At 40.4% G+C, this 12,946-nt stretch overlaps 1 protein-coding gene across 1 annotated transcript; it reads left to right on the forward strand.

Annotated features, from left to right (window-relative positions):
* The first annotated feature begins 2,278 nt into the window (after positions 1-2,278).
* Positions 2,279-4,414, forward strand: LOC134216662 (magnesium transporter NIPA2). The gene is made up of 2 exons (XM_062695511.1): positions 2,279-2,842; positions 3,388-4,414. The coding sequence occupies exons 1-2, from the start codon at positions 2,623-2,625 to the stop codon at positions 4,248-4,250; spliced, it is 1,083 nt and encodes a 360-aa protein (XP_062551495.1). The 5' UTR covers positions 2,279-2,622; the 3' UTR covers positions 4,251-4,414.
* Positions 4,415-12,946: the final 8,532 nt, after the last annotated feature.

Below are 12,946 nucleotides of genomic sequence, written 5' to 3' on the forward strand. Positions count from 1 at the left end.
GTCTATGTATTCGTCAATGTTTCTACTATCCAGCATTTTACGTGCGCTAATGGCCGCCACAATTTAACTCATGTTCTGGTGGGGTGCAATCGATTTGACGTTTGGCTTGTGTCGTTTGACAACGCAGCAATCATCATCATCATGATTCAATCATTTTGATGATGGAAACTTATCGTTTTTATGTCAAACGACACAAGCCAAACTTCAAACTGTTTCCACTCGGTTTCCACCCTACCAAAAACTGAGCTTGATTGTGGCGGCCATTACCCGGATAAAAATGTACTATTGGTTCAATAGTGTAAACAATTGAATTACCATACAATATGCGGTATACAATAGGATACATTGTTTCTTGATGGTTGCACAGAATGTATCAACACTGAGGATACAATACATCAACATATTTCTCTAATGTAACAATACTTGCAATTGTTTTTGAAACGTTTTCGTACATAAGAATCATACATTGATAACTTTTGAAACGTTTCTTTACATTGCATATAAACTATATAACAATATTTACCTCATAGCGCCAAATATGCATTTTTTCCCTTTAAATTGCATTGTTGAACAGTAACGCTACTACTAGTGATCACTACTGAGAAATCAAAAATCGTATTGTTTTACTATACAAATACAATACAATCCATTGTATTTTGAACAGTTTTGTTCGGATATTTCAACAATATATTAACCATACACTTTATTGTGTGACGAAAAAAATGTATGGAAAAATCTCAGATTTTGTATAGTTACGATACTTAACAACCCGTACATTCTATTGCGAAAACTTCATTTACTTTTGAGTAAATGGTTCATAACAATGCATTCTAATGTATTTCTTTGGTTTCATTTACAATATAATCTATTGCCAATTTAATGTTATTAATAGTAGTGTTACAATAAAATGTGTTGTTATTCTACTGTATTTTTTATTCGGGTAGCGCTCGTAAAATGCTGGATAAATTTTTTCTCAGTGTATGGAGAAGTCAATTGTCATTAATGACAAGCAAATGCAGAATGACTTATCAAGAAGGCCTATTCCGGAGAAAAAAAATTAAAATAGACTTGAAATTTTATTTTAACAATTTAGACACATTTTTGCATGTTTTCGCTGCAATTACAGTTATGGATGGGTAGATAGTGTTGGAGTTTTTGCTGCTTAAAATATTGTCAGTTTTGCTGGTAATAAAACGCACCAATCACTTTTTAATCACCTTAAAAATCGTCGCCAATATCTTTAATTTGAATCTGTGTTAGTTCAAAGCCAAACCATGAAAATATGCATGAAAAAAAGTACTCAATTTCGGGAAATAATGTGAATATTGAAATCAAACAATTTTGTTCACAGTTGATCTGACAGATTTTATGGCCATTTTTGCTGGCGACGATTTGCTTTGCGACGATTTCAAATCGTCGCGGCCGATAAGGTGGGAAATTGCCCGGATAAAAATGTACTATTGGTTCAATAGTGTAAACAATTGAATTACCATACAATATGCGGTATACAATAGGATACATTGTTTCTTGATGGTTGCACAGAATGTATCAACACTGAGGATACAATACATCAACATATTTCTCTAATGTAACAATACTTGCAATTGTTTTTGAAATGTTTTCGTACATAAGAATCATACATTGATAACTTTTGAAACGTTTCTTTACATTGCATATAAACTATATAACAATATTTACCTCATAGCGCCAAATATGCATTTTTCCCTTTAAATTGCATTGTTGAACAGTAACGCTACTACTAGTGATCGCTACTTTACTAGTTTTACTATACAAATACAATACAATCCATTGTATTTTGAACAGTTTTGTTCGGATATTTCAACAATATATTAACCATACACTCTATTGTGTGACGAAAAAAAATGTATGGAAAAATCTCAGATTTTGAATAGTTACGATACTTAACAACCCGTACATTCTATTGCGAAAACTTCATTTACATTTGAGTAAATGGTTCATAACAATGCATTCTAATGTATTTCTTTGGTTTCATTTACAATATAATCTATTGCCAATTTAATGTTATTAATAGTAGTGTTACAATAAAATGTGTTGTTATTCTACTGTATTTTTTATTCGGGTGATGATATCAAAAACCTGGGAAATAGGAATAGAAATTGTGATGCATTGTTTTCAAACGGCATTTTCTCAATGTTTACGTTTTGGCTGTAGGCCCTTTTCAAATGTTACGCGAGAATTGATTATGTTGACACATGATTTACTTGGCCTTTATTTGGTAGCAGAGGGTTGATGAAACAAGAGTGTTGAACACACAAAAGTAGCGCAAATTTGTCTGCAAGAACAAAAATATTTTTTTCAGGGGAATTCAGATAAGTGCAGCGCACTGATAAGTAAAAATATCGTGATCGTGATAAATACCTAGCAAACTGTATTTGACTAAAAAGTATTAATATCATTATCTCTAAATCAATAATTCGTCACGCGTTCAGCTAATAACTTGCAAACATCAAACCAACATGTGCAGTGCGCAAAGATTGTGACCGAACCCAAGAATAGTGTCGCATAGTTTCCTCAGACTGTTCCTATCCGGACAATAAACCATTATTCGCCGTTCAGCGAAGCGTATCCCTTACGGATACAATGCCTTCCTCGCGTGAATCAATGGACGCACTGTACCAACAGCAAGACTTCTACATCGGTCTATCTTTGGCCCTCTCCAGCAGTTTCTTCATCGGTTCCAGCTTCATCATCAAAAAGATTGGCCTGATTCGGTTGTCACGGGGCGGATCCTCAGTTCGGGCCAGTGCTGGTGGGTTTGGCTATCTCAAGGACTGGATATGGTGGGCCGGTTTAATCTGCAGTAAGTATCGTAAGGTTGTTCGCGAGGTGGAGGAGGATGAGTCATCTGGTAGTTCATTGTTGGCGAGGCCATAAATGCGTACTTGGTTTTGGCTATTACTGCTGATAAGATGCTTGTCGATAATTGAATAGATTTACGTTGAGTCACCTTGTTAATTTGTAAAAGGTCGTCTATTAGCATGACTATTTTGACCTAAGGGCGACGCCTGAAAACCGATTCAAGGCCGCATAATTGATAAGCGGAGCAAAATGAAAACTATAAGGGCGTTTTATTTTCGACTTAGGTACTTTTTTACTATTTTAAGTCGTTTCTAGAACTGGATGTCTGTGGTTCGCAGAGGATCTTTAATTTGACCAATTTATTTGTTTCGTTGCATCCTTTGAGTACAACTTTAAATACTGGATACACAAGAAAATAATAAATTGATTACCTATGAATTTAAAAAAAAAATTAAAATCAATGGTCTCACTACTTGCTTATTCAAATTTGATTTGCCAAAATACAGCAATTAATGACACACTTTTACATCTAACTTTCCATTTCAGTGGGCATTGGCGAAGCGGCCAATTTTGCAGCTTACGCTTTTGCACCGGCATCGCTGGTCACGCCGCTCGGAGCGCTGAGCGTCATCGTGACTGCGGTGATGGCTTCCAAGTTTCTCAAAGAACGTCTCAATCTGCTGGGCAAACTCGGCTGCTTTCTGTGCATCATCGGTTCCACCATAATCGTCATCCACTCGCCCAAAGAGGGCGAAATCGACGACCTGAATCTCCTGCTGGACAAACTGCAAGATGCAGCTTTCATATCGTACGTACTGATCATCCTCACCATATCGTTGTTCATCGGATGCTGTTGTGGGCCCCGCTACGGCCACAAGAACGTGATGGTCTACATTCTACTGTGCTCGGCCATCGGAAGCCTCACCGTCATGTCCTGCAAAGCTCTCGGTTTGGCTCTTCGAGACACCATTTCGGGCAAGTCAAATGACTTCGGGATGTGGCTGCCTTACTTTTTGATCATCATCACTGTCATTTTCGTCGGCATTCAGGTCAACTACCTGAACAAAGCGCTGGACATCTTCAACACCAGTATCGTGACGCCGATCTACTACGTGATCTTCACTACGCTCGTGATCACGGCATCAGCCATCCTGTTCAAAGAGTGGGGCCGCATGAAAGCCGAAGATATAATCGGCGATCTGTGTGGGTTCTTCGTTGTGATAGTGGCCGTCGTTCTGTTGAATGCTTTCCGCGAGATGGACATCAGCTTGAACGACGTCAAGGGCATTATGCGACCGAAGCGAGAGCTGCTTATGTCGCACAAAAATCAGTTTGAAGATTTTATGGTAGAGACGGAAAGTAATGGATCGCAGAAACATTATGGTACTGGCGAGTACCGAAACATTTGATATCAGAAATCTTTTTGAGCTCGAACGTTTTTACGAACGGAACTGATTGATAGCGCGAGTGTGTTGTGCACGTGCAAGGATGTATTTTTCGACAGCTTTATTACTATTAGGTTTAATTTAAAGTATGATAGATTTAATTCATATTAGAAACTCTTTAAAAGACATTCATTTGCTGCATTGCAATCAATTTTCCGAACAGTCCATATCCTTTTTGTCAACAGATACACCCTATTTTGTTTCTCTCTCTAAAAAAACATTTTTTTTGTCTTTATTAAGGAGACTTTCAGTCCGAGGCTGGCTCGTCTCCGAACAAAAAACCATATTGATGAAGGCTGCAGGTTCAGCGCTGGTGCTTCCGTGAAGATTTGTAGAAGTTCGTAGCAGATGCAGTACCAGAATTAGTTACCCCGGAAGCAAGGCGATTGGGACCGGTCAGCGTCGGATAATTTTCTTATTGGCATTACAACCCCCACTGGAACATAGCTGCCTCGCAGCTTAGTGTTCATTTTGCACTTCCACAGTTTTTAACTTCGAGGTTTCTAAACCAAGCCACCATTTTTGCTTTCGTGTATCATGAGGCTAACACGAAGATACTTTTTTGCCCGGCATTGCCAACACTGCAACCAGCAGCGGGAACATCTGTGGCGTCATATTTAGGCGTCCTGAATAAAGGTGCCACAACATCAACGTCTGCCTCGTGTCGTCAAGGAAACGGAAATAACAATCATCATAGTAGCCAAGCATGAAAACCAAAAAAAAAATCGACGCTTTTCGTTCAGTAGCAAATTGAATTTGATATTAGGTGATATTAGTCAAAATAAGAAAATTTCCATTAGTAAAGTGCCTGTCTGCTTGCTTCGTGATTCTATACTGTGAGGTCTGTGAGGCAAAGCAAAAATATGAAAGATTTGCCATTATTTATAGGCGATGTTATGGAGGACGGTATTTCAGAACGATTTCAAAACGTCACCGAAGAGTTCCAGCTTACTGACAATGACAATCTGAGACGATAGGATAGAGCGCTACAGGGAAAGGCACTAAGACCGTAGAAGTTCTGCTCTCGTCTTCCGGCTATGTGAATCAAATCTTGCGAATGTCGAGGTTCAATTTTGGTCGCACCGGATGGACAGTTCCGAACAGACTGGAAGCGCTGAGAAATCTGGAGAACGTTAAGGAGGGAAACATAGAATCTTTTCGTACCTTTTACAATGCGATAATTGGCTTAACTAACCGATGAATCCCGAGCTCATCTGTTATCTGGTTGATAAACTGCCTGCTTTCAGCAAACAGATGTGGGTTCGCCACAAAGCCGCTTGGATGAAAGAAGGCGAAGTCATCGAGTTCAACACATTCCTCTCATTGGTTGGAAGATGAGATGGACAACCAACTTTCAAGTCTAAACTCTGTGTTCAACGCCAAAAAGTCCAGCTACCCACCGATGAAAAAACCGATGGTATCAAACATTACCAGTCGCAACAACGAAGCCACCGGAAAATGTTCCTTGTGGTTAGCAAGTTCCCACTGTGGTCTGGAAAAATGTGAATAGTTTCGTATATACCGTCGGTTGCTCAGATTCGATCTACAGTTAAAATTTTGCACCAGACGAGAAGAGACAAACAACACTCCGGCGATGGTGGTTCAATCTGAAATTTCTCTCTTACGTCCAATTTTTCTTGAACCGTAATTGCCTATATTCCGGGTATTAGCCATAATAATTAATTAGGAGAACGGTTCGGCACTTCATCCCATAGCTTCTATTTCCATCCCATCAAAAACAAAGCAATGAAAAAGAATTTGGTTTGTTGCTTATTTTTGTGACTTTTTTCATCAGTGAGCACGCGTATTACCAAAAAGAAGCGACGAAATGGTGCTGTATTTCTTTGTTTTGCGATGAGATGAATATATGTTCAGTGAAGCTGACAACGGATCATGTTGAATGCGCAACGTATAACAACCGAAATACACCCCTGTAGACTTCACGTTAACCTCTGCCACACCTGCGAACCTGGGTGGTGCGAATAGAATCGATTTGGTTGTCAAACTGAAGCCAAACTTTTCTATTGTGCCGGAGCCAAACATTGAAGATTGTGGTTATGTTCGTTTCAGATCCTATATTGAGAAGTATTGTTATTTTTTGGAAAAAAAAAACTTAGATTGAGTTTTGTCTTTGTAACAAATATTTTCACATTATATTTCGAGTTGAAAATTAGAAGGAATGCAATTAAAAAGCACTTGTAACGAAATTTCACGAGATTCAACAGCTGATTGGAGCAGGAATGTATGTAAACCATCGTGAAGTCATGTAGAGTCTCGCGCATTTGTGCGCCTTCATGCAGCATGGAAAAAGAAATTCGAAGAGCGGGAAGTGTTTGACAGCAAAGTAACTGCAAAATAATTTTGCTTATGGGATTGATTTCAAAATATCCCTCTTCTCGCTTGAGAGCAGAAAAGCGGCTCTATCCGCAGCACCCAGCTGCGAACGATAGAAGGGATTGTACACCGGGCAATAACTGTCAACAACATAGAAGAACAATTGTGAAGCTGGTCGAATTGTTTCCTAAAAATTTGTTACTCCTACTTAAAGTTAAATTTATGCTAAATTCGTTATTATCTACTTAACTACCTAAATTTGTTATTATCTACTTTGAGTGGTAAGAAAACAATGAACTCAATTACCTAACTTAAACTAAATTTGTTATCCTAAAGCATGCAGAATAGTTCCATTCCAAAGAGCCTAAGAACCACGTTGAAATAGTACCTGTAATTCACGGTAAGCTAAACATGCAACAATAACAAAAAAAAAAAACAAGAATAAAATAACTAATTGTGACTTTATTAAGGCTCCTACACGCGATACAGACTAGTGTCTTAAAAACTAAATCGTTGATTGATAGCCAAATAGCAGTGAGAAAGATACTATAGTAAGTACTTTCCATTATAAAAATAACTTAAAATGACTGATAACACATTCTATTCTGCCTTAGGAATTTTGTAATCCTTTAATAAAAATCGATTCACAAAATTGAGACTTCTCATTGCCTATCGTCAACAAATTACAAAATTCTATAAGAGGTACAGGAATGGCGAGTATACGGCCGAAAGGAAGTTCTCAAAAGAACCGAGCCGCTAGCGGAGTCGGCGATGGACCAGTGGATATCGCCAGCATGAACCATCCGGAAGAAACCGTTCAACCGGAGAAGACGCGAGGCAGTTTGGAGAATATCGTCCCATCTGGACAGTCAGTACCGCAGAAGGTAGTCCAACAAGAAAGTAAGTCTCAGTCGGCGGTTATCGCTGGTGCCCCTCCTAGCCATCAGGTAACAGCATCTGGAACGGTGAGTACCGAAAAAGGTGCATTCCCCAAGCTTCAGCCAGCACACGTCAGTGCACATATTACCGATAATAATACGAAGTTCGTATTTGCACCACCCACTTCTACACAGCAGAGGAAGGCAATCGATTGATACGACATCTACGCCGTCGGCAGTATCTTCGCGCAACTTAAATAGTCAAACTACCAGTACAAGCTGTAACGTCCACCAGGGGCAGTCCGAGATCCTCTTCAGAATTGTTCCAGTCCTTCTGCATGGTCCATCCAAGACACTGAGAACGAGAACCTACGCCTTCGTAGACGACGGCTCGGAAATCACACTTATGGAGCAAAGCCTGGCCGATGAACTGGGTGTTCAAGGACCCAAACGATCACTGTGCCTTCGCTGGACGGGAGATACTAGTAAAACGGAAAATTCTTCTCAAATAGTCAGCCTGCAGATTTCAAACGTCAGAAATACGTTGAAGCGGTTTATGCTCTCCGAAGTGCACACCGTTGTCAATCTTCAAATTCGACCGCAGACACTTCTAGTTCCTGAAATGCAGGAAAAATATCGTCATCTAAAGGGCGTGCCGTTAGAATCATATCTAGATATAAGCCCAAGACTTCTCATCGGGTTGGACCATGCAAGTCTAGGAAATGTGAAAAAATGTCGCGAAGGAAAATCGTACGAGCCCGTAGCAGTGAAGACTCACTTGGGATGGATGATTTATGGTTGCTGCTCCAAAACCAGAAACGGTGCTAATCAAGTGAGCCACCATAGCGTTCAACGTTGTCACCAAATCAGACGAAAAACTACATGAGGCTATGAAGCAATACTTTTCCCTGGAAAGCTTAGGAATTAGCAAACCGATCAAACTGCTGCTATCCAACGACGACCAAAGGGCAAACGAGCTGCTGAAAACGCTAACCAAACGGGTAAATGAGCAAATCGATGGCGCTAGACGATGGGAATGCCTTGATCGAGGAACGCAAAAGGATAGCCATTTAGCTGAAGAACTAATTGCGAAGGTGAACGACTACTTGCGCAAATGCTACATTAGGAAACTCTCCGCCGAAGAACTGTCGGCATCCCCAAATAGGGTCTGGTACCTCCCGATGTTTCCGGTACTGAATCCTAACAAACCCGGCAAGATTAGACTTGTTTGGGACGCCGCCGCAACCTCACACGGAATATCTCTAAATTCTGTCCTTCTCAAAGGGCCAGACCAGTTGACATCTCTTTTGATCTCTTTGACATCGTCGCTGTTTCTGTTACGTTAAAAACATCCATGCGAAGCAGTTTGAGTCCGAATATCCAGACGCCGTTCACGCAATCGTTCATCAGCATTACGTTGACGATATGCTGATCAGCGTTGAGACGGAGAAGGAGGCAATATAGCTGACGGTTGATGTAAACAACATTCATCATTCTGGAGGGTTTGAAATGCGGAACTGGGTCTCCAACTCCCCGGCAGTGGTTGCTGCGCTAGAAGGAGGTGTGGCTCTATCTGGAGCTAGGGAAATAAACATGAGCATTGGTGAAGCTAACGGTACCGAAAAGGTTCTCGGAATGTGGTGGGACACTACTACAGACTGCTTCACGTATAAGTTGTCTGCCCGCCTCGACGCCGATCTGTTATCCGGAGATAAGCGGCCAACAAAACGCGAGGTCTTAAGGACACTAATGATGGTTTTCGACCCTATCGGCTTTATCAGCCACTTTCTAATGTTCCTCCGAAGCCTTCTACAAGAGATTTGGAGAGCGTCCGTTGACTGGGATGAACAGATCCATGATTCACATTACGAAAAATGGCTCACCTGACTTCGGGTCCTTCCCAAAGTTTCCGACATCAAGATACCGCGATGTTATCGAACAGCTACCTCCACAGGAGGAAGTAGAATTCAAATGCACACCTTCGTAGACGCTAGCGAGAATGGGTTCGCGGCGGTCGTATACTTACGATTTCAGGAAGAGAAAACCGTGGAATGCGCATTAGCTGGTGCAAAATGTAGAGTGGCCACGGTACACGGTCGATACCACAGTCCGAGCTACAAGCCGCCGTCATCGGGGTACGATTGGCGGACACAATTTTCCAGTCTCTATCCGTTAAAGTTCAAAAACGCTACTTCTGGACGGACTCCAGAGACGTCATGTGCTGGCTTCATTCGGATCATCGACGCTACAGCCAGTATGTAGGAGTACGAATTAGTGAGATCCTTGAAACGACAAATCTTGCAGATTGGCGATGGGTGCCGACAAAGCTAAACGTAGCGGACGAGGGAACGAAATGGAAAAGCACTCCTGATCTTAGACACTCCAGCCGATGGTTTCGTGGACCCGATTTCCTTTGGAAACGCGAAGATGACTGGCCGGCAACATCGCAGTTTGTTAGAGTTACAGAGCTTCGTCCATACTTACACCTCCATTTCAAGGTCTTCGACCCAATCATCGAAGCAAGCCATTTCAGCCAATGGTCTACCCCCCTGAAGGCTACAGCGTATGTGTTCAGAGCCATCAGAAACATGCAGCAGACTACACGGAGGACGGCTCAAACTTGTACCCCCCTCACAAGGGACGAGCTTATCAAGGCCGAGAGCTACCTGTACCAAATAGCTCAGCGACACTCGTATTGGGAGGAGATCGCAGTTCTGTCTATGGACCACCACGAATCAACAAACAAAATTCATAAAAGCAGCCCATTGTTCCGCCTGTGCCCATTCATGGATGAAACAGGAGTTCTAAGTGTAGCACCGGTAGTAAAACACTTGTTGATACTTTCGGGTACTGATATTAAGTGAAGTTTATTTCATCTCTTATTGTCTAAGCCTCCTAAGTTTATCTCTCATTCTTAGTATACTACATCCCTCCTTGCCTTTATTTTGTTAGAATTTATAACATAATTTATTTATTTATTAATTTAACTCTTTTTTTTTATTAATTATTAATTTTACTAATTTCATTTACGCAATAATCTTGCAAATAGCTTGGTAATCGTCGTTCACGCTTAGAACTTTTGATCGGTCCAATGGTGTCTTTCTTTCTTTCTTCATGACTATCGGTAGTGTTATCTTGACCAGGCTTGAATAAATCTTCAGTATTCGTAACTTCAGCATTTCGGAATGGATTGTTCGATGCGAGCTTCTTCGTGTGATTCACGTGTCGCTCACTTTCAACTCCTGTGTTGAAGTTTTTGACTGCTAGTCTTGTCCCGGATCTTTTTAGAATAATATGCGGCTGAGGGTTGAATGTGGTAGTCATTTTATTTTTCTTCATATGATTTTTCAATAGTACAGTGTCGCCAACGTCAATATCAGAATATTTTGCCTTTCTCTTCTGGTCACCATATTGCTTTCCTTTTTCCTTGTTTGTTTTATCCAACTGAGTCACATCTCCTTCTCCTTTCTTTTGCAAATCCGGTGATTCAGGGATTTTATCTCTTACGGGCCTGCCAAACATAAGGACCGCAGGTGGTATACCGGTTACAGAATGTGGAGTATTTCGGTATGCTAGAAGAAAACTGTATAAATCATTTTTCCAATCCCTGCCCATAGCCATACTGATCCTGATAGTTTTTAGTAACGTCCTATTTTGACGTTCTACTAAGCCATTTTGAAATGGGGCATAAGGAACTGAGTGATTTATACAAATTCCGTTGGAGCTGCAGTAGCTCAGGAATTCAGCTGATTGAAATGGTGGTCCATTGTCGCATACAATTTCCTCAGGAAATCCGTATCTTGAAAAAATGATTCTTAGTTTGAAAATAGTAACATTTTCTGTTGTAGATGACATGATCTCTATTTCTGGAAATCTTGAATGATAGTCCACAATTACGAGAAGATGAATTCCATTGATTACTTCTATGAAATCCAAAGCAACTTTTCTCCATGGTTTTGTAGGCATTTCGATTCGAATCATGGGTTCTATGGATGGCTGTGAAACAAGCATACATCCTTGGCATCGTTTGACAAAATCTTCAACCATTGAGTCTATACGGACCCACCAAACTTTTCCCCTTAATCGCCTTTTCATAGCTTCCATACCGAGATGAGGCTCATGTGCTAGTTCAAGAATTTTGTGATGTCTTGGAATAATAATTTTCTGATTTTTCAATATTATTTCACCATCGCATGACAAATCATTCGCGATCATTTTGTATCGTGCTAATGTTTTGGGCCACCTTTTAATAGGGTAAGGTAACCACTGCATTAACTCCATCATTTCTACATCGTGCTTAGTAGCTTCTATTATTTCAGAGACCGAAACCGCTACAGGAGCGACATCACATGAAACCATCCTCACAATTCTTTCGCTTTCTTCATCGTAACTGCTCGAGCATACGGTCTGACTTTGGCACAACCGTGAGAAAGGGTCTGCAATATTGGACTTTCCTGGTCGGTATATGACTTTATAGTCGTATGACATTAAACGTAACTTCCACCGGTCAATTCTTGCGCATGGTTTTGATCTTTCCCCGAAGATGGCTACCAATGGTTTGTGGTCTGTTATGAGCCAGAAAAACTTGCCATATAAGTAGAAATGAAATTTTTCTGGAGCCCATACTAAAGCGAGGGCCTCGCGTTCGATTTGTGCGTATCGTTTTTCAACATCAGATAACGTTTTCGAAGCGTAACTAATGATTTTATATTCACCAGAAGCTGCTTGCTGAAACAAGACCGCGCCCAATCCAACTGGACTTGCATCTGCGACTACAAATGTCTCCAAATCTGGGTTGAAATAAGCTAAAGTCTCCTCTTTAAGCAAACTACTTTTCAATAGATCAAAAGCTTTTTGATGTTTGTCGTTCCAAATGAAAGTTGTACCTTTCTTTGTTAAAGCTACTAAAGGGTTCGCGATAGAAGACATATTGGGAATGTGACGATTAACAAATGTCACCAATCCGAGGAAACTGCGTATTTCTTCTGCAGATCGTGGTTGTCTAAAATTCTTGATAGTTTGTAACTTTTCGTTGGAAACCTGTATACCTTCTGCCGATAGATTATAGCCAAGGAAGTCTATCTGTGTTACACATTCTATAGTTTTAGATTCATTCAACATTATGTTTTTCTCAGCTAAGCGATTTTTAACGATCTGTGTTCGTATCTAAAAGAATATATGTTAAAATTTTCAGTATGATTGATTATTTCATAAATGAATGTAATACTTTTAATGTTACAATATCTGGAGCATGGATCAAAATATCATCAATGTACACAAGAATCCATGGTAAATCGCCCAATATTGCTTCCATATATTTTTGAAAAAGCTCAGGAGCTGCTGATAAACCGAAAACTAAACGCTTATATCTCATCAAACCCAAAGGAGAGATGAATGTCGTTATATATCGGCAGTCTTCCCGCAATGTGAGTTGGTGGAATGCTTGCT

Source organism: Armigeres subalbatus, chromosome 2, assembly GCF_024139115.2.
Source record: "Armigeres subalbatus isolate Guangzhou_Male chromosome 2, GZ_Asu_2, whole genome shotgun sequence".
Taxonomy (NCBI): Eukaryota; Metazoa; Arthropoda; class Insecta; order Diptera; family Culicidae; genus Armigeres; species Armigeres subalbatus.

What these genes read in the sequence shown, in the direction of transcription:
- LOC134216662 (XM_062695511.1), top strand. Translation starts at nt 2,623, where the DNA reads ATGCCTTCCTCGCGTGAATCAATGGACGCACTGTACCAACAGCAAGAC. An exon ending in GTGGGCCGGTTTAATCTGCA is followed by an intron (nt 2,843 to 3,387) that starts GTAAGTATCGTA and finishes TTTCCATTTCAG; the next exon opens with TGGGCATTGGCGAAGCGGCC.